We start from the raw sequence: 25,774 nt of genomic DNA, 5'->3' as shown, positions 1-25,774 counted from the left end.
AGCAGGCTGTTCAAAGCAGTTGGCTATGGGGCCATGTGCATCTGAGAACAGCTGTGAGCCTGAGTGAAGGAGGGAGGAGCACTGAGAGCGCTGCCTGTCAACTAACCAATGGGAGCTGCAAGACTGTGCTGGGGGCAGGGCCGGTGCACAAAGCTTCTCCCCCTCTCCTGCTGGGCTGGCAGCTCTTCACAGACAAACAGGGACCTACATCTGGCTTTTCTGAGTGGTACGTGGGGGCAGGGCAGGCAAGGAACCTGACTGAGGCTCCTGCTGTACCCACAGGCCGGATCGCATGGCTTGGTGGGCCAAATCTGGGTCACAGGCCATATTTTGCTCAGTTCTGCTCTGGCAGAATGGAGCTACTTGAAGCCTTTCTCCTCTGGCTCCGTGCCTCCCGTCCTCCAGAGCCTTTCGCTGACACACATAGCTACCCGCCATAATGTGGACACAGCCGGCTTCTCACTGTGACATTACTGTACTGCTGACTGAGCCCCTAAAAGACTGGTTGGCCACAGTGGTGTAGTGCCTACAGACAAGGTCAGTGTGCAGAGCCTCTAGATGCACCACTGCCTGGGACCCAGGGGAACATGTTACTGCTTTCTGGGAGGTGCCTGTGGAAAGGGCTGCTTAGAGCTTGTCTTATGAACACCACCCCTCCCAACCCTCCCCTGCATGCCCCAAACCTCTGTCACAGCCATAAGTCCCCTCCCACACCTCAAACCCCTCATCTCCTGCTGTACCCCCAGCCAGCAGCCTGCACTCTAAACTTCTGCCCCACCCCACTGAAAACAAGCAAGTGATCGAGGGATGGGAGATGGACTCAGCAGGTTTGGGGCCTCAGAGAAGAGGTGGAGGAAGACAAAGGTGTTCGGTTTTCTGCAATTATCAAGTTGGCAACCCTATGTGATGTCCAGTTATACATCCAGTGCTCTGAATGTGAATATAGCTCTACTTTTATAGTTTGATCAATGTTTTACATACAATGCACAAAATGTACAACACTAGTAACAGATACAATGGCTTTACTGGTCTGCACTCCACACATCGTGTCTTTTTCTCAAGTCTTATCTTGATTTTTTTTTAAGTATTCCTGTCTGAACAGGTGGAAATTTTACTGTCCATGCCAACACTTCAGATAAATGTTATTTTAGTTCTGGGCTTCTGCCCATGTATAATTCCAGTTCTGGGACCTCCTATGGCATAACTATAACTCATGGGGTGGAATGTGTTAGAGGAGTAACCCTTGTCAATTCAGCTGCGTTCTCTAGTGGTTAAAGTACATGACTGAGAATAAGGAGATGTGGTTTCAATAACTAGCCTCACCTCACATCTATGTAACTGTTCAAAAATTAATCTCTATGCCTTCACAAAGTATTTCTCTCTATCAGTTGGGGGATAAGGATACTCATCTGAGTGGTATGAGAGTTCACGTTTTGTGAACACTTTGGGAACAAAATCCAGGGTCTCATGAATTCAGTGCCCTATTAGACCACCCTGCTTGATAGTTATTTTAAAGCAGTCTTCAAAATACTTACCAATTTCAGTGGCTACTTTCTGCAGTTTTTCAAGTGTTCTGCTTATCATAACAACATTTAATCCACGTTTTGCCAGCTATAAAAGAGGTGTTTAAAATTATTATTAAAAACAATGACATGCTGGTGATGCAAACATTAAATGGCTTTTTTCTGCTGTGGACTGACTTTCCCATTAATTCAGCAGGAGCTGAATTTGTTAATCACTATGCCGTTCTATAATAATTCATCTTGTTCCAATGTGTATTTTGTTCCCTGGATAAAAGGGGCTAAATGGGTTGTATTCAATAGCAGGAGGGTCCTAACTTTGGGATGAGTTTTTCAGAGGTTATATATTTTGGACTTTGGTTAGAATTTGTATTTTATAACATATGGTGAAGTAAATAAACAAGTAAAGTAAATAAACAAGCTTGAGCTTTTATGCATGCAAAAGCATATCCCTACAAATGTCAGTAAGAGTTAAGGTTTGTAGATGCAAAAACTTTTTAACGTAAATCTATTTATAGTTGGTGAAGTAATATTAAAATAATGCAAAACAAATAGTCATAGGCTCTGATTAGTTTTTGGCTTCTTGTTGTAGTTCTTGGCCTTGCAGCAGTCAGTTTGCATGAAGCCAGCCAGCCTTGACTAAGACGGAGTGAGTTGTTTTAAGGCTGTTTTAAGGGGCAGCCTGCTTTGTCTCTGTTTGCAGGGCTTACGTGTTATAATTCAGAAGTCTAAAAAATAAAGCAGTGTTAGATTGCAACCTTCCATCAAGAGCATTTTATATTTTTATCTAACTTTTCTGTGTTTGTACACACACACACACCATGAACATTTCCACTCCCAATTATAGCTTTGTGCACAGATTGAAAAAAATATATGCCCCAGCTTGTAAGACTGTACCTTTTTAACAAGCTGAGCTTACACTAGAGCTTGGTAGCATGATTAAAAGAGAGAATTCATCTGAAGCTAGAGAGCTGTCCATGGAAGCAGGGAGAGACAGAGTTAAATGAATGTGCAGAGTTAAGGCCAGCCTCATCTGAAAATACCAGGTTTAGAGTAAGAAACTAGCTGATGAAGCCCACACATGAAAAGGCATTCATTTCCGTAACTGACTCCCTGCAACGCTTTCTCCCCTAAATCTATTCCAGGGAAACAGTTTGTCCCACTGAGCTTTCCTGAAACAATGAAAAGAATGTTAAGAAATAAGGATCTTTGTTTAAAAATTTGCTACATCGAGAGCATGAGGGGGAAATTGTCCACTAAATGTATTGGAAAAAAAATTTGCATTTTCAGCACAAAGACCATTCTCACAGTTCTGAGCTTTTGGAGACTCTTACATAATTGTCCAGTGCTGCAAAGAGACATGCAAACACTTAGACACTGTGGTGTTTTGAAAGCTCATTTGAAGGGCTGCATTTGAAGTCCTCAGGAAGAGAACTCTAATTGTCTGTGTACTGGCAAATTTCCCTTTGTCCACAGTAAGCTTGACTCAAGCTGTTTCCAATCCATTTGGAAGGCAACAGAGACATGATCGCTGTTTCCATGGTCACTCATTCCAAGTTGTAATTTTGGGACCATTTAGATGGGTTTTTAAGCATTCAGGTACATTCTGGCAACATAAATATCATCAAAAACTGAGCTATTTTTCTGAGCTTCTCTGTTAAAAAATACACATCATGGATTTTTATTGAAGTTTGCTGCAAAAAAGCAAATGACTGTGATTTTTATTGCTAAGACCTTGGATGCCTAATTTCAGCCAAGTATAAATGTTTATGGCCAGGTAATAAAATCCTCATAGAGTGATTGTGACAGAAGACTGACCATCATTTTACCTTCTCTATAGCAAACTCAATGGAAATGAGACATGACAATGGCCAATTTTTCAATGAAAAATAGAAAGCTGGAAAATCACACTGTCCTAGCCTGTACTATGGCCTGGTTATTACTGAGAAAATTCATTTTTAATCAGTCATGTTTAAAGGGAAAGTTATGTTTAATATTCTGTTAGTTAAAATATCTTATTTAAAGCACTTTCTAAGACAATACATTTCCCTACTACAGACAGGGTCTGTGATGCAGCTAGAGAGCAGAATTTCCCACTGGATATGAGGGCAAGCAATAGCTTGCAGCATTATGCAACATGAACCTGTTTGTGTTAGGAAATCCTGACTCCCAGTGGTAAAGGATTTAAATGCTCACGAACTTGTGGGACTCTTAAAAGGCAAGATCATCATTACTACTTCTGCCAAGCAACAAGCGTCTAAGCATGTGAAACAGGCTATTAGAAGGCTTGGGCCAGACGGAGGCATAAGCAAGCATTGTAATGTACTGCATAGACTCCAATGACAGGCATTCACACACATCCAACCAGTAAAAAAAAATACACCTTGTAATGCATTTTTGCAGCTTCCAGAATGAGCCTCTACCCCTCCTACATCTTGGAGCATAGGCCATTGATGACTATTCACCAGAGTCCCTTGTTTTGTTCCAGTTCTGAAACTGTCACACAGATTTTAGGCTTCTTTGGTGCATGCTCTTACTGCAGTTGCATACACAAACTGGCAATTCTCAGATAAATTAAAATTACAGGATTATGATCTATACAAAAGTTGTTTTAGCTTTCTACAGCAGGGGTCAGCAACCTACAGCACACATGCCACACTTAGAACAGAATCAGAGAATCATGGAATTCTAGTGCTGGAAGGGACCTCAGAAGGTCATGTAGTCCAGCCCCCTTGCTAAAGCAGGATCAACTCCAACTAAGTCATCCCAGGCAGGACCTTGTCAAGCCAGGATTTAAAAACCTCAAGGGATGGAGAATCCAGCGCCTCTCTCGGTAATGCGTTCCAGTGCTTCAACACCCTCCTGGTGAAGTAGTTTTTCCTAATATCCAACCTACTCCTCTCCTTCTGTAACTTCAGACCATTGCTCCTTGTTCTGCCGTCTGTCACCACTGAGATCAATTTCTCTCCATTCTCTTTAGAGCTCACCTTCAGGAAGTTGAAGTCTGCTATTAAATCACCCCTAAGCCTTCTCTTCTGTAAACTAAATAGGCCCAAATCCTTCAGCCTCTCCTCATAGTTCACGTACTCCAGCCCCTTAATCATTTTTGTTGCCCTCTGCTGAACCTGAACCTCCAGCAAATCCACATCCTTTTTATAATGGGGGGCTCAAAAGTAGACACAATATTCCACATGGCGTCTCACCATTGCTGAATAGAGGGGAACAACCACTTCTCTAGATCTGCTTGCAATGCTCCTCCTAATACACCCTAATATGCCGTTAGCCTTCTTGACTACAAGGGCACACTGTTTACTCATATCTAGCCTTTCATCCACCATAATCCCTAGGTCCCTTTCTGCTGCACTACTGCTTAGCCAGTCAGTCCCCAGCATACAACAATGCTTGGGTTCTTCCATCCCAAATGAAGGACTCTACACTTCTTCTTGTTGAACCACATTTGATTTCTTTTGACCCAAACCTCCAATTTATCCAGGTCACTCTGGATCCTCTCTCTACCTTCCAACGAACCTACTTCTTCCCCTAGCTTAGTGTCATTCACAAACTTGCTGAGGGTGCAATCCAGTCCCTCATCCAGGTCATTAATAAAGATGTTGAACAATACTAAACCCAGAACCAAGCCTTGGGCATTCTGCTTGAAACCAACCACCATCCAGATAATGAGCCAGTGACCACTACCCATTGGGGCCAACCATCAAGCCAGCTTTCTATCCATTTTATAATCTATGCATTCAATCCATACTTCCTTAATTTATGGGCAAGAATGTTGTGGGATACTGTATCAAAATCTTTGCTGAAGTCGAGGTATATCACATCCACTGACTTCCCCACATCGACAGAGCTTGTTACCTTGTCATAGAAGCTAATCAGATTGGTCAGGCATGCCTTGCCCTTGGTGAATCCATGTTGACTACTCTGGATCACTTTTCCCTCTTCCAAGTGCTCCAGAATGGATTCCTTGAGGATCCCCTCCATTATTTTCCCAGGGATTGAGGTAAGGCTGACTGGTCTATAGTTCCCTGAATTGTCCTTCTTTCCTTTTTTAAAGATGGGCACTACATTTGCCTTTTCCCAGTCTTCCAGGATCTCTCCCAATCTCCAAGAGTCTTCAAAGATAATGGCCAAAGGTTCAGCAATGACCTCCGCCAAATCCCTCAGTACCCTTAGGTGCATTGAATCCAGGCCCATGGATGTGTGTACATCTAGTTTTTCTTGGTAGCTCTTAACTCATTCCTTCCACACTGGTGGCTGCCCTCCACCTTCCCATACCGCATTGTCTAGCATCGTAGTGTAGGAGCTGTCCTTGCCCGTGAAGACTGATGCAAGAAAAGCATTGAGTACTTCAGCTTTTCCTACATCATCTGTCATTAGGTTACCTCTTTCATCCAGTAATGGCCCCACACACTCCCTGATAACCCTCTTATTGTTAACATGCCTGTAGAAACCCTTCTTGTTTTACCCTTCACATCCCTTGCCAGCTGCAGTTCCAATTTTGTTTTCGCTTTCCTGATTACTGCTTGGCATTCTCCAGCCATATATTTATACTCCTCCTGAGTCAATTGTCCACATTTTCATTTCTTATACACATCTTTTTTGAGTATAAGCTGACTAAGGATTTCCCTGTTAAGCCAAGCTGGTTGCCTACCATATTTGCATTTCTTATTATGCAGCAGGATGGTTTGTTCCTGTGCCTTCAGTAAGACTTCTTTAAAATACTGTCAGTTCTCTCAAACTCTTTTCCCCTTCATCTTCGTTTCCCAGAGGATCCTGCCCATCAGTTCTCTCAGGGAGTCAAAGTCTGCTCTTCTGAAATCAAGGGTCTGCATATCACTGCTCACTTTTCTTCCTTTTATCAGGATCCTGAAATCTACCATCTCATGGTCACTGCAGTCCAGGTTTCCACCCACTTCTATTTCTCCTACTAGTTCTTCCCTCTTTGTGAGCAGCAGGTCAAGTTGCACATGGCCCCTGGTCGATTCCTTCGGCACTTGTACCAAGATGTTATCCCCAACATTCTCCAAAAACTTCCTGGTACACGAGCCAATTTCTAATGGCACACAAGCTGGGAGCTCAGCCCCGCCTCTCCCTCCACATGCAACTGGGACCTTGCAATAGGGACGGCTGAGGTAGGGGCTGGGGCGAAAGCCAGAGCCCCTGCCAGCCCTGCTCCAGCATGGAGAGGCAAACCCCCACTGGAGAGCAGGGCCAGGGTGCAGCATATCATCCCTGCTGAAACCTGGGTCTGGAGCGAGGCACTCCTGCCAGAGTGCCTACCAGGGCCCCATGCCCAGCGGCACCCATCGCACATCCCTGCCATAGCCCAGGGCTAGAGTGCAGGGCTGGTGCCAAAGTCCCCACCAGAGTATGGGGCTGGGTCAGGAGCTGGAGCCCTTGCTGCAGAACCCCAGCCATGGAACCCCTGCTGGAACACAGGGCTGGGGCTGGAGCCCTCACCAAAGCCCCTGCAAAGGCTGCAAAGATGAAGCTCACTGAAAAGAGAAACAGATTCTGTCAAACTGCTTTTAAAAATGTAACTTCTTCTACTACTGCTACAGCCTCAAATATTTGAGCCTGCGGAAGGATTTAATGAACATGAGGCACAGTCAGCACCTCAGAGTGGCTTATACTTGCAAATAAGTACAGTAAATCAGAAGAGGCAAGACACAGATTCTTGTGCTTGGCCTCTACCCTGTAGATTAGCTGAGCAAAGTTAAAATCAATAAGGCTAGTGGTAGAGTAAGGGCCTACTCAGTGTCAGTAAAGATAGCAGAATCTGCCTCTTACTCATACTCAAAAGCCAAAATAATTAACAAATGCTCCAAATAGTGACTGGTCTATAAGAGCCAGACTTCCCAAAAGCAATCAAGATATTCTGTACCTCTCCAGCAACACAAAGCAGTGATAGATGTGGTGATAAGATGGGTTTTCAGTTGCTTTACATTGGTCCAGTGGCACAAAGTAATCTGTATGTGCTGAATCTGACCCCTTTGTATGGATGCAAAACCCACGTGTGAGGGCAACACAACCACTTGTAACAACAAATCAGTTAAATGTCATCCAAACACTTGCTTACATGTACTGTTCCAAGTATTTGCACTCAAAAATGTAGTTTTGAAGATGTAATTGGACATTCATGCTAATTCCCCCTAGTCTGCATATTCTTCCATAGCTGATCCATTCACCACCCTCTGTCCATTCACTGAGAACAGTACCAAAGGCAAGGGAAGAAGAAATGCTGCAGATAATGAAACTGACTCATTCTGCTGCATTGGAAAGATGTGATCCCTGGATAATGGATGCTGGTTTGGACACAATAAACAAAAATTGTTTTTTGGACCTCCCTGATCCACCATTCTTGGGACCAGACCAGTCCCAAACGAGAGAATTTGCTGGACCAAGCCTAAATAGCCTATTCCGAAATTAACTTGAAATAGGATCTGCAATTTGTGTAGTGCAAATTGCATATCTTATTTCAAGTTAAGGGCATAGTGTAGATGTAGCCATAGAGCCTATTTCAAAATACAGACATTGGATGCATTATGGCTTATTTTGAAACAGGTGTTATTCCCTGCCTTAACAGCTCATATTTTGAAATAGCTATTTCATATAGCTGGCCAACCCTTGGTCTGGAAAGAACAGCTTAAGAGCTATTTAGAAACGCTAGACACACGCTAATCCATGGGTCCAGATTTAATGCATTCAAGGGTACTGATGAAATTGGCAGATATCATTGCAGAGCCTTTGGCCATTAGCTTTGAAGTCTCGTAGAGATCAGGAGAGGTCCGGGATGATTGGAAAAAGGCAAATGCAGTGCCCATCTTTAAAAAAAGAAAGAAGGGCAATCCAGAGAACCATAGATGGGTCAGCCTCACCTTAATCCATGGTAAAAATCGGGGAGGGAATCCTCAAAGAATCCATTTTGGAGCACTTGGAAGAGGGGAAAGTGATCAAGAGTAGTCAATGTGGATTCACCAGGGGCAAGTCATGCCTGACCAATCTGATTAGTTTCTATGACAAGGTAACAACCTCTGTGAATGGGGGGGAGTCAATGGATGTGATATACCTTGACTTTAGCAAAGCTTTTGATACAGTCTTCCACAACATTCTTGCCCATAAGTTAAGGAAGTATGGATTGGATACACGGATGGTAAGATGGATGGAAAACTGGCTTGACAGATGGACCCAACGGCTAGTGGTCAATGGCTCCATGTCTGGTTGGTGGTCGGTTTCAAGTGGAGTGCCCCAGGGCTCAGTTTTAGGACCAATACTGTTCAACATCTTTATTAATGACCTGGATGAGGGGATGGATTACACCCTCAGCAAATTTGCAGATGACACTAAGGTTGCAGGTCTGGTAGATACATTAGAGGGTAGGAATAGGGTCCAGAGTGACCTAGACAAATGGGAGGATTCAGCCAAAAGAAATTTGATGAGGAGAAGTGCAGAGTCCTGCGCTTGGGACAGAAGAATCCCAAGCACTGTTACAAGCTGGGAACCTATGCGCTAAGGAGCAGTGAAACAGAAAAGGACCTGGGGATTACAGTGGATGAGTGGCTGGATATGAGTCAACAGTGTGCCCTCGAAGCCAAGAAAACTAATGGTATATTAGGGTGCATTAGGAGAAGCATTTCCAGTAGATCTAGAGAAGTTATTATTCCCCTTTACTCGGCTCTGGTGAGGCCTCATCTGGAGTATTGCATCCAGCTCTAGGCCCCCCAGTATAGAAAGGGTGTAGCCCCCAGTATAGAAAGGGTGTAGACTCATTGGAGAGAATTCAGAGGAGGGCAACGAAAATTATTAGGGGTCTGGAGCACATGACATAAGGAGATGCTGAGAGATTTGGGCTCATTTAGTTTGCAGAAGAGAAGACTGAGGGGCAATTTGACAGTAGTCTTCAACTTTGTGAAGGAGAGCTCTAAAGAAGATAAGCAGAGACTGTTCTGAATGGTGACAGATGGCAGAACAAGTGGCAATGGTCTGAAGTTACAGAGGAGGAGGTGTAGGTTGGATATTAGGAAATACTATTTCACCAGGAGGGTGGTGAAGTACTGGAATGCATCACTGACAGAGATGGTAGAATCTCCATTCCTAGAGGTTTTTAAGTGGCGGCTTGACATAGTCAAGGCTGGGATGATTTAGTTGGGGGTTGATCTCGCTTTAGGGAGGGGACTGGACTAGATGACCTCCTGAGGTCCCTTCCAGCCCTAGAATTATGTGAGTCTATGATTCTATTTCAAAATAGGTGCTTTGCCTCATGAAATGAGGTTTACCAATTTAAAAAAAGTCAACTGCTATTTCAAATTTATTTCAAAATAGTGGATGTGTCATGTGGACACTATGATAATTATTTCAAAATAACTTTCCTGTGTAGACCTACCCTAAGTCATAACATAAGTTCTGCATACAAACAGAAGAAACATTGGGTTCTTAAGCATGTATAATGTTAGCTCTTAACTTTAGAAACAGTTTACTAACAGTTGCAGAAACTGTTGGAAGCAAAGAAAAAGGCAGTAGCACTTCAAAGACTAATAAAATAATTTATTAGGTGGACATTAAATACTACTGGACTGCTTCTTTGTTTTGATAGGATATAGACTAACGCGGCCATCTCTCTGTTACTGTGCAAGCAAAGAAATTTCCCACTCCTCCATATTTCCACTTTGAGTTTAAAAGTGTTTATCTTACCTCAAGAGAGTATGCTTTTCCAATTCCATCTCCTGCTCCTGTGACCACTAGAGGAAGAAAAATAAATGTATAACATCCTTTCATTTTCATCTCTTCATTATTGAATCTTCATGTTTTAGAACAGGGGTCAGCAACCCCAGCATGCGTGCCATGCTTGGCTTGCAAGCCAATTTCTAAAGGCACATGAGGCGGGAGCTGAGCTCCACTGCTCCTCCCCCCCATGCAGCTGGGACCTTGCACTGAGGCCAGCCAGCGCAGAGGTTGGGGTGACAACTGGAGCCCCCACTGGCCTTGCTGCAACACGGGGGGAAGAGGGAGATAAGCCCCTGCCAGATTGTGGGGCTCGGGAGTGGTGTCCCCACTGAAGTACAGGGCTGGAGCTCAGCACCCCTGCCAGAGCACCCACCAGGGCCCCATTTGCAGTGCGGGGCTAGAGCCGGGGCTGCCTGTGCATGTCCCATCATAGCATGGGACCAGAGTGCAAGGCTGGGGCCAAAGCCCCCACCACAGCACAGGGCCGGGGCAGGCGACAGATCCCCAGCTGCAGAACCCCTGCCACTGAGTCCCTGCTGGAGCACACGGCTGGGGCTGGAGCCCGCACCAGAGCCTCTGTGGGGACATTTGCTTTGCCACGATTTTCAGAGTACCAAGTAAAAGTGGAGAAAAATCTATTAATATGATTGTTGAAAGTACTTTGGTAATTGGAGACCACACTGTGGAGTTTGACAAGGTAAATTATTAGTTGATGTTTACACAACAAAACATAAGCCCAGTGTACCAGTGGAAATAAGACCAGGTACTTTTCCTGTGCCAGTAAAAACAGAAATTACAGCAGAGCATGAGAGGAGTCACAATGATATTAATCTGTACATACCAGGCACTTTTGTTTATGCATTTTTATGTTAAAAAATAGAATACTGATAACCTTAAATGTCCAAAACCATGAGTTAGGTTTTGAAATACTGCATATCAGTAGTTCAACAAAGTCTGTACTTTTGTGTATTGCTGGGGAAAAAACATTTCAGATCACAGCAGAAAAAGGCCCTTTATACTTTTAAAATGATCCCAGAACTGGACACAATACTCCAGCTGAGGCCTAAACAGCACAGAGTAGAGAGGAAGAATGACTTCTTGTGTCTTGTTCACAACACACCTATTAACGCGTCCCAGAATCATGTTTGCTGTTTTAGTGATAATGTTGCAAAAAAAGGAAACATGATTCTGGGATGCATTAACAGGTGTGTTGTGAACAGGACACAAGAAGTTATTCTTCCTCTCAACTCTGCACTGGTTAGGCCTCAGCTGGAGTTTTGTGTCCAGTTCTGGGCACTGCAGTTCAAGAAAGATGTGGAGAAATTAGAGAGGGTCCAGAAAAGAGTGACAAGAATGATTAAAGGTCTAGAGAATGTGACCTATGAAGAAAGGCAGAAAGAACTGGGCTTGTTTGGTTTGGAAAAGAGAAGACTGAGGGGCAACATGATAGTGGTTTTCAGGTATCTAAAAGGGCGTTATAAGGAGGAGGGAGAAAACTTGTTCTTTTTGGCCTCAGGATAGAACAAGAGTCAATGGACTTAAACTACAGCAAGGGACGTTTAGGTTGGACATTAGGAAAAAGTTCCTAACTGTCAGGGTGGTCAAAGAGTATAATAAATTCCCAAGGGAGGTTGTGGAATCTCCATCGCTGGAGATATTAAAGAACAGGTTAGATAGATGTCTAGCAGGGATGGTTTAGACAATACCTGGTCCTGCCATCAGGACAGGGGCTGGACTCGATGGCCTCTCGAGGTACTTCCAGCCCTAGTATTCTATGATTCTATGATTGATAAGACAATGCTGGGGTCATAAGAAATTCTGCCCGTTGTAAGTAGGACTATCAGTGACTTTAAAATGTATCACTGGCACTCGGACTATCCATAGAGGTCCAAGGGTCAACTTTCTGCACTCCACCTCAGAAAGGTTGCTCATCCCTGCTTTAGAATTTGATAAATACTAATGCCCAATGCTCAAAAGGCTAAGCTAAAAGTAGAAACTTTAGTCTAATTTTAGTTTTTTCCCAAGGAACCTGCTTCCATTAATCCATGATTAAATATAATGTATAGAAACAATGGTTTATAATTTCCCTTAAAGTGTCAGCAGAACAATATTCTGAACCAATGTCATTTTGTCCTAGATATTTCATTTATTGGCATTGTAATTTTTTTTCAATTAAGTATCACCTCATTTAGCTCTTTTAATTTACAAAGTATTTTAATACCATTGGTTAATTAATCCTTATAGCAACCCTATTAGGTACCTTTAGATCAGTATTAGCCCCAATATAGATGGAGAAACTGAGTCAGAGACAAGCCAATTATCCAATGCATGTGGTTAGGAAGAAAATTCTCGTATAGGCATGTTGTGGCATAATTGTCCATTACACTGGCTTTGCATTTTTTGAAAGTTTTCTGAGCAGCTGAAGGCAGGATACCAAAGCAAGGGACTTGATTTGTTTCTGCAAAAGAATTTGACCAAAATGTTCTCATCTCTCAGGACACAAAGGGGCAGTCAGGAGCACTACTTTATTGAAAGTCATGGGAGATGGGTTTCTTGAAGATTCCAGACTTACCCCATGTTTAAGCACCTGTCATAAATACCATCAGCCCAGAGGATTCTTCAGGTAACCTGTAAAAATCCCATGTCCCTCAGAGTTTCCTCCTCACACCAACTAGTAGCAAAAGTAAAAGATGCAATGGCTGAATCTTGTCCACTGGGTCTCCACTTCTCCCTCCCTGGACAGAGGTGGGGCTGAGTAACATGCCAGGCCCTTTGCCTCTTTCCCACTCCATATGGCTCAGACCAAACTATGGATACGTTTGCAGTGCAGCTGACTCATGTTCAGGCTGTGTGACTACTAAACTGCACTGCAGCAGTTTGAACTCTGATGGTTCCTGCCTTGGAGATTCTCAGAAGTCAAGGCTCCAGCTCAAACCCAAACAACTATCACATAATTTTATAGCCCTGCAGCCTAAGCCTGCATTAGCTGACCCGGGCCAGCCAGGGGTTATTCATTGCAGTGTAGAGGTACCCTGTCAAGGTGCCCAGTAACTCTCTGTACCAAGTGTGGTTGCCCTGGTCTCCAGCTAGAAGCAGAGGCTTCAGGGAGTGAACCAGACCCACCAGTTCCCATCATTCCCCATCACCTAATGAGGAGCTACTACAGTCATGGACTACCCCCTTGCACTCAGCTAGTGGAATTCACTACTGAGCACTCTGATCCTTTTTATCCATTCTCCCTTCCAATTCCTCATCCTGGTCTGTCTCCCTGTCCACCTGGCATTCTTCTCTTTTTGCCTGCCTCTTCCCTTCGGTCTCACCTCAAGACTCCTTTACTCTGGCAAATCCTTCCCCACCACTCCAGTTCCATTCAGTCCACTGCTGCCCCACCCAGTCCTAAAATATGATATCTGAACCTCTTAGAGAACAAAGCTGAAAGATGCAATGATCCCCAAGCAAGACATAAACACAGAGGCTATGGTTATACAACAGTGATCTGTCGACAGAAGAGATGTTCCAACCAAACTTCTGCAGACAGATCACATCTACGCATAAAAGTGGATCCATATTTTGATCTGCTCTGTTGACAAAAGGGATCATACAGCTTTTTTGTCAATGGTTTCTGTTGACAAAATGCATTGTGTGTGCGCATGCTCCATGAGTTTTGTCTACAAAATCCCAGTTTTGTCTACAAAACTCACTAGCGTAACTGTAGCCATACAGATTGCAATCAAAGCAAATTTGCCATGTGTGTGACCCTCACCCATCCACTCACCTACTTGTTCCCTTCAATTTTGTATTCATAATTCCCTTAATTTGGCTTGAAATATCATCAGGGAAGAGGCACAGCAACCAGAATGCTTTGGGTGCCATATGAACAAACAAACTGACCACAGGGAACAAACTGAACAATTCCTAGGTAGTCCCAAGAAGTCTTCATAATGAATGGAATTAAATGTGCAATATGAGCTTTAAAACAGTTTGTTTTGTGAGGGTCCCTGGAAAGTATGGATTCAGGTAGTCTAAATTATGAGAGACAGTTTTAATGCCAATCGTAGCTTTTAATACATATATTACTCCCCTATATCATATGGAAACAGAACCCCTTCAACAAAATAACCAGTACTTAAGTAGGTTTCCCAGTAGAACAATAGTTGAAAGGCAGTAGTTTGTGAGGGCAAAGCAGCAGACTTGACAGGTCTGTATTCCTTAGCTCTCGTCCCATTACCCCTCATCTACTTACGCTACATCGATGACATCTTTATCATTTGGACCCATGGTAAAGAGACTCTGGAAGAATACACCTCCTGGATACCACAGTACAAATCACTGATGACCACATCAACACCACCCTCTACCAGAAACCCACTGACTGCTACACTTACCTACATGCCTCCAGCTTCCATCCAGCTTACTCCACACTATCCATCGTTTATAGTCAAGCCCTTAGATACAATCACATCTGCTCTGATCCCACTGACAGAGACCGAAAACTACAAGACCTCTACCAAGCATTCATAAAACTGAATTACCACCAGGAGAAGTAAAAACACAAATTGACAGGGCCAGATGAATACCCAGAAACCAGCTACTTCAAGATAGGCCCAAGAAGATCAACACCAGAACACCACTTGTCTCCACCTACAGCCTCCAACTCAAACCCCTGCAGTGCATCATTAAAAATCTACAACCTATTGGTTACGTCTACACGTGAAGCCAACATCAAAATAGCTTATTCTGATGTAGCAACATCGAAATAGGCTATTTCGATGAGTAACGTCTACACGTCCTCCAGGGCTGGCAACGTCGATGTTCAACTTCGACATTGCGCAGCACCACATCGAAATAGGCGCTGCGAGGGAACGTCTACACGCCAAAGTAGCACACATTGAAATAAGGGTGCCAGGCACAGCTGCAGACAAGATCACAGGGCGGACTCAACAGCAAGCCGCTCCCTTAAAGGGCCCCTCCCAGACACAGTTGCACTAAACAACACAAGATCCACAGAGCCAACAACTGGTTGCAGACCCTGTGCCTGCAGCATGGATCCCCAGCTGCCGCAGCAGCAGCCAAAAGCCCTGGGGTAAGGGCTGCTGCACATGGTGACCATAGAGCCCCACAGGGGCTGGAGAGAGAGCGTCTCTCAACCCCTCGGCTGATGGCCGCCATGGAGGACCCCGCAATTTCGATGTTGCGGGACGCACAACGACTACACGGTCCCTTCTTTGACGTTGAACGTCGAAGTAGGGCGCTATTCGTATCCCCTCATGGGGTTAGCGGCTTCGACGTCTCGCCGCTTAACGTCGATGTTAACATCGAAATAGCACCCAACACGTGTAGCCGTGACGGGCGCTATTTCGAAGTTAGTGCCGCTACTTCGAAGTAGCGTGCATGTGTAGACACGGCTATTCTGGATCAGGATGCTACACTCCAGAAGGTTCTAGGTGACAGGCCTGTCCTTTCCTATAGACAACCTCCTAACCTGAGAAAGATTCTCACCACCAATGACAGGCTACACCATAGTAATAAACATCCTATAACTCTTCCTTGCAACAAACCCTGCTGTCAACTTTGTCCACATATTTATTTTGGGGATACAATCACTGGACCTAACCATGTTAGTTACCAGATCAAAGACACATTCTCGTGCACTTCCAGCAACATTATATATGCCATTATATGCCAACAATGCCCTGACACTATGTACATTGGACAAACTGGGCAAAACCTTCACCAAAGAATAAATGGACACAGAGCAGACATCCAGAAACTCAATACACATAAGCCGGTCAGTGAACACTTAAATGGAGTGGGCCATTCTGTTAAAGACCTGAGACTTTGTGTCCTGAAATACAGAGAATTTAATAATAGATTAGAGAGTGAGATTTCTGAGTTAGAATACATATTCAAATTTGACATATTAACACATGGTATGAGCAGAGACTTCAACTACCTCACACATTACAAGGACTGCTGCCCTTCCTTTGATTTTGGTAATTATCTCAGAAAGGACAATTAACATCCCCCTATCTCTCACCCCATTCCTTCTATCCTATTTGATTTGTCAGTTTTTATTGCATTTTTTTTTATTTTTGGTCCTCTGTACTTATATATGTCAGTCTGTATTGGAAAAGTAATTGATCTGAAGAAGTGGGTCTGTCCCATGAAAGCTCATCACCAAATAAATCATTCTGTTAGTCTTTGAAGTGCTACATTTCTGCTGCTTTGTTTTATAGATCTGGATCTATCAGTTTGAATTAGTACCTTTAGAACATCCTGCTCGATGTGATGCAATGAACTGTTTAAATAAACCTGCCATTTGTCAGTGAGCTCATTGATTTAATTGGGATCAGGATTTCAACCAAAGAATTTCCACTTAAAGAAATCCACCTCCCACAGAAAGCCACGGTTAGGCTTGTATTGCCAATAAAGTTGCAAGTTGATACAGGTTTTAGGGGTTATTTGAGTAACACCTGAGCCTTGTGCTGGCCTTCTGAAAAAGAAGTGGTTGCCAATTGTAGTATGTGCAGCAAGTTGTGATTGACTCCCATTAACTACACACATGTATGCATCTCCTAGAACTGGAAGGGACCTCAGGAGATCATCTAGTCCAGTCCCCTGCCCTCTTGGTAGGGCCAAGCCCTATTCCTGACATCTATTTGCCACAATCCCTAAATCCTTGAGGCTTGAACTCACAACTGCAGATTTAGTAGGTCAGTGCTCAAACCACTGAGCTATCCCTCCCCCTGGAGTAAGTGAAACCTGGATCTTGAGACTGCAACTGGGGAGAGACAAGTGTTGATGCTAAAATTGGCATTTGATTATGCTGACATTTTTGCTACCAAGTGGTCTCGGGGTGGCCATATTAGTCTGTATCTTCACAAATAAGAAGCCCTATGGTATCTTAGACAGGGATAAATTTATTAGGTCATGACACTCATACTATAGCAATTCAGAAGCTGCAATAATTTCTCAATCCTACTATTAATGCCAGTAGTTAAACAAGCCTAATAAAAGCCTCAGTATTCAATATAAAGAAAATATTTTATTTTTAACCATGTCTCAACATTTAAAGATTCTTCTTCTGAGGACATGTGGTAGGTTTAAAATGAAGCAGCCAATTGGACAACGTAACAAGTTTTTAGTTTACTCTAAAGGCTGATGACAATGACAATGATATTATTGACTAGTAACTGCTTTAGACAAACTCTACGGGGAGCAAGTAACCCCAGATAAAAGCAAACAGCTTCCAAGGATGGGGACAGATGCTGATGTTAAATTATTTGCTTTATGTGTGATGTTCTTAAAACTAAAACACTTAAGCAGAATAAAGGGTGCTAGAACTGGCGTGTATCACTGCAGGGAAGAATGCAGGGAAGTTAAAATCCATACATATGTATTAAGAAACTATGCATTTCTATAATCATTCTGATTATTTTCCTGTATTCCCACCTATACAAAAATTTCTGCTTCATACAAACTAAAATCACTGAACAAACTCCCTCCCCAGAAAAAGTTACAAGTTTAGTTCTGAAAGAGGGTAGGGGGAAGAAATACTCATGATTAATTACACAGAAATTCATCACTCAATTACAGCAATAACAATGTAAGGAAAGCTCTATTACCTGCCCATTCTCCCATTGACCGAAAGAAAGACGCAGGCAAAGCAATCCATACATGCGGGAACAAATCCTTCAAAAATCTAATGCATTTCACCAGAGTAAACAGACAAATTAGACCTCCCCAAAGAGTGAGAAGTTGCTGTTGGAACTCTCCCATGGTGAATTGATCCAGGGAGCTTGCATGAAATACCAACATTATCTTCCCCTGAACGGTCTCCTAGTGCACTGCTACTCTCTGAACATTAGCACAGTCTAATCAAACACTCTGGGTCATGTGATTTTTTTTCCCCCACACTGAGTGCCAAAAGTTAAGATTAAACTGACTTCCCCATACTATGCTCAGAAGGAAGAGAGAGAATAGTAGAACCCTATTGGAAAGGAAAAGAAAAAAAAAACAGAAAACCAAAGTATAATTTCCGATACCAGGTTTTAATACAACATTCCTTTTCTCATTTTTTTTTGGAAAATGTTAAGGAACAAAAAAGAATTTTCATAGAGATTAAAGATGGGTCTAACCCAAAACCCTGGACAAAAACAATTCTGAATTTGAGGGACATTTGCATCCAGATCTTTTGCTGCTGAACAAATTACAATCAAATTAAAATCCAACTCTGGCCTGGGCTCATCTCTAAATTCTCAGAGAAAAACTCAATTTTAAACGGCTTTTGAGGTTGAGAACATGTATCAGTAACTTCAGAATAACAAATACACAAAAATATGGCAATTATCCCCAGAAGAATCAGTAGAATCATAAGAAATTCTGGGTGGTATTTAAAATAAAACCATATGTTACAGTATGGAACTGCACAACTGAAGCACTCAAGTGACCTTAACTCTATTCTGTGGCAACAACAAGGAAATGAAAAAACAATCTTTAAATGTCAGTTTCATCTAAGCAGAGACCAGAAAATACAGAAAGTGTATTATCATAGGTTTATTTTAGGGCAGAATAAAAGTTCTTCATTTACCTGAACTACATACTTTCACTTTGAGACAATCCATGACTCAGGAATCCTGGCACATGCATATCGTGCAGACTCAGCTCGGCTCAGAACTGCAGAATGAGTGATTTAGCACAGTGGTCTCATTGCAGAAGCTATCAGTTTTTAATTAAATTAATAATTCATAATTTTACTTAATCGCAACCTGCTTTCTTCAAAGGTAAACTGTGCATGAGATTCCAGTGAGTTTTACCAATATAGAACGTTTGATATTTGTGTTCTTACGTGACTAAGTTCACTCAGGACACAAACCAATCTGAGTGCTAAAGTTTGTACAATGCTCATTTTAAGTAATTCTAACTGAAAATTATTAAAAGATACTGGAAAATATCTCAGGAAATTCATTGTGTACACAAAGTGCTGTAAGTTTGGGGAAGATACAGTGTTCTTCATACAGAACAAAGAGGTTAAATCCCTTAAGTCAAAATCTCAATTCAACTTCGACTGTGGAGTCTCAGCCAGAACTTTCATAACAATAGCCTGAAAAATGTTATCAAGACCATCTTCCTACCAAAGCAGATATTTTTCTGCACTATGTTCTAATGAGATGCACTATTTCTGAACTGTAATATATCAAATATGAACCCGACCCTTAAGCTGCATCTACACAGCCCCTTGCCTTAGAAAGGCATGCAAATACAGCTGATCAGAAATGCAAATGAGGCATGGATTTAAATATCTTGCACCTCATTTGCATATTCCCATGTGATCTGACTTCCGGAAGAGCCAGTTCCGGAAGCCAAAGCCGCTGTGTGGATGAGGTTCTTTCTCAAAGAAACCCCACTTTTGATAGCACCCTTCTCCCCACTTTTTTTTCAGGAAGAAGGGTACTTTCGAAAGGGGGTTTCCATTCAAAGGCACTCCATCCACATGGCTGCTTTGCCTTCTGCAAATGGCTCTTCTGGAAGCCGGATCATGTGGGAATATGCAAATGAGGTGTGAGATATTTAAATCCGTGCCTAATTTGCATTTCCAGTTGGCTGTATTTGCATGCCCTTCCGAAAGGGAGGGGCCACGTAAATGCAGTGTCAGGGTCTGTTTCCACCTCTTCCAATGATTGAAAGTGACTTTGGGGCCTTTCCTTTTCTGGAACTCACTTAACAACTGTGCTGGTTGCACTGTCAGAAAGTGTCTTCTGATATTCAGCATCAGTTTTCCTTTTCTTACTCTCATCCAGTTACTGCTAGTACTATGACAATCAATTCCTTTCCATCCTTGATCTTTACAATTTGTACAATTATATCCTGCCTTACCCAATCACTACTTATCCAAGCCCTGTTTACAGAATCTTATGTTCCCTATTCTACTCTGATCATAACTGTTGCTAACTGTGGGACCTTATTTTCAGATGTGTTAAGCAGACAGCAATTCCCATTAAATCAAAAGGAGCTACTGACTGTTCAACACTTTGGAAAAATCAGGCTACTTGCGTAATACCTAAAAAATGGACTTAGAAGCCTAAAATGAGGCACTTATTTTTAACATCTTGACCTACCTACAAGAGGAGGAAGATTGGAGCAGTGAGGCCTAAAAGTTTATATAAAATGAAGATTAGGCTTACCTACTAGAATATTGCAAGAAGCATTAGAAATATTTTTTCTTTAATCAATGGGTACTTTGGGGTGGGGCATGTAATGTTACCATTATCTACCAAAAGAATTCTGAATGTAATTAAAAGTTCAATAATACAATAATTGTTTAAATTTCTAAGAATTATATTTGGTTAAATACTTCCTGACATTCCTAACTTTAACTGATCTAAATCTTTTAGCAACGAAAAACATTAGAATTAGGAAACAAAATTTTCTGAATAGAAAAGAGAATACTAAGGTTATTTTCCACGGTGTGATTAGATTTTGAACTTAAGATTTAATCTTTTATTGATAAATTTGACATCCCACATTAAGTTCATCCACATAAAACTCTGTAAATATTAACCAGATAATCAACAAAATATGACCTTTCTGACTTGACTTGATCTGCAAGAGTCTCCTATTTGTAGGGCTGACAGAAAGTGGTTATTCAGTAACAGTGAGAATTTGAGAAGATTTTCAGTTTTGTGCTAAAAACTATTAATCGACAAGTTAAATACCCTGTTTGCCAGACGTTCGGAATGACTACCCATTCTGTTCGTTCCCTCTGAAGCACCTGGCACTGGCTACTGTCAGAAGACAGGACGCTCGGCTTTTGCTCTGGCCCAGTATGGTCATTCTTATGTTCTAAATAAGAGTACAACAATCAAACAGCACAGCTTATATTTTTAAATGAAGTAATCAAAAACATTGACTAGAGCTGGACCAGAGTCCAAATGTTGCATCTATTACTCCCAACCCCTCCCAACTCCTGGGATGGTATTTGGAATTCAAACCTGGCTCTAATTTTTGCAAAAGGTCTCCATTGTTCAAGGATGAAAAAAAAAAATTGAAACAAATGCCCCCAAACTTCAGGGTGTTTGAAATTTACATCTAAAATACACAATCTGCTAATTCTAATGAAGTACCTGGCTGATGTTCAATCATCATAATGATAAAAGAGCATTGACATACCAGTTCTCCTTTTCTTTAGTGATTCCCAAATGGGAGCTGGAAAGGTCACAAACTGTTTTCTGGATTAGCCCTTTTCTGCACAAGGAAAGTTACTGGTATAGGTGGGCTACTCTAATAACACCAGCATAGGGAATTTTACTGGCATAACTAAGTAGACAATCTTTGAACTGTTCAAAATGCATTGATTTCACTTCACAAAGCTTCATACAAACATTGCCTCTGGTTTGAGCCACACAGACCTTAGAAAGGAAATGAACAGAAGGGAGCAGGAAGCATACCCTACACTCCCATTTATCTGAATGGCTTAGGGATATCCAAAACATTTCTGTTCAGATAAACAGAAATGCTACTCTGAGCTGCAGTTTCGCAGAAATGGAAATACAGGGAACAAAGGGAGTAAAGCTGATATTTCTAGGGGGATGTCCACATTGCAGCCACAGCATAGCTACAGTGCTGCAGGTAGACATGGTAGTGACAGAGTATGGGTATGTTTTATAGAAATAGAAGGGTTGTTGTTTTTTTTAATTTTGTCATTACCCACCCAGTGGCAGTAGGTAGTTGGATAAGCTAAATCTTCTGTTGACCTAGCCAATCCACCTCAGAGGTTAAGTTGACCTAACTGTGGTACTGAAGACATGAACATTTCAATAGCCTTCAACAATGCAGCTAGGTTGACCTACAGTTTAGGTGTAGGCCAGGCTTAAGACTTTGAGCATCTCTACGTGCTGCTTGAGATCAGAGGTGGGAGAGGTACACCAAAAATTACATGAGTAGAAGTACAGCTGCTGGCAGGGGGTGGGGGTGGTACTTAAGTACAAGTTAACAGTGCCCCTCTGGAAAACTATGCACACATCACATCTTGATTGCACTCAAGCATCCAAAAGTGAAAGTAGCTAAGTATTCAGAAGTGAGAGCAACTGCACTTTTATTTAAGTAACTTTTGGGGTACTTTTCTCACCTCTGCTTGAGATCCAAAAAATTTTTTTAAAAAACATTGTCCTGCCATGGTGCAGAAACAAGGTTAGCTCTTGCTAAATGCAGATAACTACTAAGAACCACTGTACAAATACAAAGCTATGGAGAATGCTAGCAAGTGTCAAGAGACAAATTGAGAACTTACTAGAGGGTGATTCATAAACACAGGGCTACATGGGGGCCATGCTGTTGACTCAGATTAACTAAGATGTTCAGAAAAAGAGTATGGGGGTAACTGGAATTACACTGTTTAAAAGAGCGAGCTGCACAGAAAAGATAGATTGGGGGTGTCTGTTCTCCCTGTTTCACAACACAAGAACAAAGAAACAATGAATGAAACTAAAAGGTGAAAATTCAAACCAATAAAAGGAAATACTTTTTTCACACAACATGTGACTAAGCTGTGGAACTTCCTGTTGTAGGAAGCCACTGTGGTCAAGAATGTAAGGGCCAAAAGGAGAGAGAATAATTATTTGACTACCGAGAATATCCAGAGCTATAATTAATAACCACAAAAATTTTGGAATCTTGTGCTTCAGTGCTTAAGCCAATGTCTCTATCAGATAGTCCACATTTGCAGACTGTGGGATTCTGACATCTTCCTCTGAAACACTTGGGAATAGCCACTGTCACAGAGGAGCCCAGACTAGACAGACATTGGTGCTCACCACACTATGACTTCCTAAGGTCCACATGGGTTTACACACCCCAAGTTTTGCCAAAGTTGAATCCCAAATCTCAAAAAAAAAAAAAATACAAACACTCAATCAATGTGATCCAGATCCATCAGAGTCCATGTGAAAACCATGTGAAACTTCAGCATGTTTCATAACTTCAACAGAAAATTATAATACTAAATGGATGAGATTTACTGGTTACAGTTAACTGGTAAGGACTGGAATAGGCCCCCACCTGGGGCAGGCAGGAGGTTGCTTCAGCCCCACAAGGCTGCTGCAGGTGGGGGGTGCTCCAGCACAGCCGGAGCAGCCACTCTCTGTGGCAGCCAGGGGACAGGACATGCTGGGGAGCCTGCTTCATCCCAGCCAGGCTGGAACAACTCCCCTGCTGTGGACAGAGGTTGCTCCTGTCCATCTGGAGCACCCCTACCTGTGGCACTCCAGGCCAGGCTGCTGTGGCTACACCAAAGAGCCCCCTACCTGTAGTGGCCGGGACGCTCCAGCCGGACTTTACATCTCTAACACAGAACAAACCCAGAGGAATTCTGTGTGGTTTCAGCTATCATTACGTGCACTAGGGGACATCAACAAGTCTGCATCAAGGAAATATTATTGCATAAAGTCTGTCTTCAGTGTGCCACTGATTTTTTCTTTACCAGTCAGCACAGTAGTAGCATCTGTTGCGCATTGTTCCAATGTAACCCCTAACAAACAACATGCAGAAGTATCAGGAGGTAGTTAGTCTGTATCTTCAAAAGCAATATGAAGGCCTGTGGTACCACATAGACTAACAGATATTTTGGCTCATAAGCTTTCGTGGGCAATGACCCACTTCGTCAGCTGCAAGAGTGGGGAGTTCCAGAGGAGGGTTTAAAGAGGGAGCCTCAGTCAAGGGGAGGGGCACAGTTGACAAGGTCGGTTCAGTCACAGAGGATGTGACCCATTATCAGCAGTTAATGTGATGTTGTGAACATCAAGGCTCTGTCTACACTAGCCTTCAAAGCACTACTAGCACAACTTTGAAGTAGCGCGTGTTGCATTTACATAAGCCGCACACTACTTTGAAGTTGAAACCGACGTTAGGCACGGAGACATTGAAACCGCTATTCCAATGAGAAGATGGGAATAGTGCCCTACTTCGATGTCTAACGTCAAAGTAGGACGTGTGTAGATGATCCGTGCCACACTACTTCAAAATAGCAGGGTCTGCCATGGCAGCAATCAGCTGGGACACAGAGATGTGCTGTCCAGTCCCTCAGGGCTCCATGATCACTGCGCACAGAGGCTCTTAAAGCTGCATGGACCAGGAAACCCCATGGCAGGAAGCTGAGAGTGTGCAAGCAGCAGCCCCAACACGAGCTGTCCCTGTACGCCTCGACACGACCCCCAGCACGGCAGACAGCAGTATGGCCAGCACCCAGGCAGGCCAGCCCCCCCAGAGCTCCAGCTAGGGTGGGGGGAAGAATCAGGGCCCCTCCTGGACCAACACCGAGCTCCACAACCTGCTGGGGCTCTGGGGCAAGGAGGAGGTGCTCTGAGTAATGGGGAACAAGCGGTGGAACGCAGCTGCATTCGCCCAGCTGGCCGAGGGCCTGACCGCCTGGGGTTACCTTGCCTGCACTCCTGACCACATCAGGAGTAAAGTTAAGGAGCTGTGGCAGGGATATGCCTGGGCGTGGGACTCGGCCAGCTGGTTGGGAGCCAGCCCCACCATTTGACCCTATTACCGGGAGCTCAGGGCCATCCTGGGCCTCCAGGACACCTCCTTTCCCGCAGCCATCCTTGACACTGCAGCCAAGGAGCCCCAGCAGGTCGCAGAGCTGGAGCTGGGACCTGAGGCCAGCCCTGCACTACCAGGGCCACAGCTGGAACTAGACCCCGAGGCAACACAGTGGTCGAGCGAGGAGGGGGAGCTGGTGCTGGACCTCTCTTCCCGCAGGCCCGCCTGAAGGGTGTCTCCTGACCACAGCGTTGGACCCTCAGTTATGTACCCCACACGGCACACACACCTGGGGCATGGGCAGGGGCATCATACGTGACTGGGGGCCTCCCACACCCCCAGTAGACCCTGGCCCACCAGGGCCCAGGCAGACCACGGCCCCAGGATGGCAGCACGGCTGCCAGTGCCCATCAGCACCCACTACCATAGACAGCGCCATGCCGTGCCCTGCCCCCTGGAGTGGGGTGAGGTGGGGTGGGGGGGCAGACCACACCAAGGGGCCACCCACAGGGCCACCCTGCCCATGGACAGGGGACAGGGACCCAGCACCCAACGGGGGGGATGAGGGGTTTGAGCCATGGGTCTGGGCTTGGTACTCACCCCCATTTCCACAGCCACACCATCCAAGGGCCAGCAGAGTCTCACCACATCTGTGGTCCCAGACAGTGCCCCAAAGGCACTGGATGGCAGCCACCTGGAGGAGCCACCAGTGCCCTGATGGTTCCTAGTGAAGCAGGGACGGGGCAGCCAGTGGAGGACACCCACGCAGCTGCCTCCTTCCAGGGCCAGGTGGAACTGTTGGAGCAGCACCTCCACTGAGAGGAGGGGGAGGCCAACTGGTGCCGGGCTGCATGGGGGCAGTTCATGGACACTTGTAATGACATTGTGGCCTCATACCAGGAACTGGGGGTCAAGCTGCCGCCTCCCGTCGCCCCACCTGCTGCCCCTCATTACCCCCCCCCCCACCATCCCCCCCA

General features: G+C 43.8%; 1 protein-coding gene across 4 annotated transcripts in view; it reads right to left on the bottom strand.

Moving 5' to 3' along the window:
• HSD17B3 (hydroxysteroid 17-beta dehydrogenase 3) overlaps nt 1-18,092 on the bottom strand; it is a 52,178-nt gene extending 34,086 nt beyond the window's left edge. For all 4 annotated transcript variants that reach the window (XR_012645703.1, XM_074995113.1, XM_074995114.1 and 1 more), the window contains exons 1-3: nt 17,882-18,092; nt 10,224-10,270; nt 1,536-1,611 (exon numbers count right to left, since the gene is read on the bottom strand). Coding sequence is in view for 3 of the 4 variants with exons in the window: in XM_074995113.1 (XP_074851214.1) it covers nt 1,536-1,611; nt 10,224-10,270; nt 17,882-18,074 (316 nt within the window). In the remaining variant the exon portion in view is untranslated. The remainder of the gene's footprint in view (nt 1-1,535; nt 1,612-10,223; nt 10,271-17,881) is intronic.
• Between the last annotated feature and the right edge of the window lie 7,682 nt (nt 18,093-25,774).

Source organism: Carettochelys insculpta, chromosome 5 (assembly GCF_033958435.1).
Source record: "Carettochelys insculpta isolate YL-2023 chromosome 5, ASM3395843v1, whole genome shotgun sequence".
Lineage (NCBI taxonomy): Eukaryota > Metazoa > Chordata > Testudines > Carettochelyidae > Carettochelys > Carettochelys insculpta.
The sequence above is the reverse complement of the archived record's forward strand: the minus strand, read 5'-3'. Positions and strand labels throughout refer to the sequence as shown.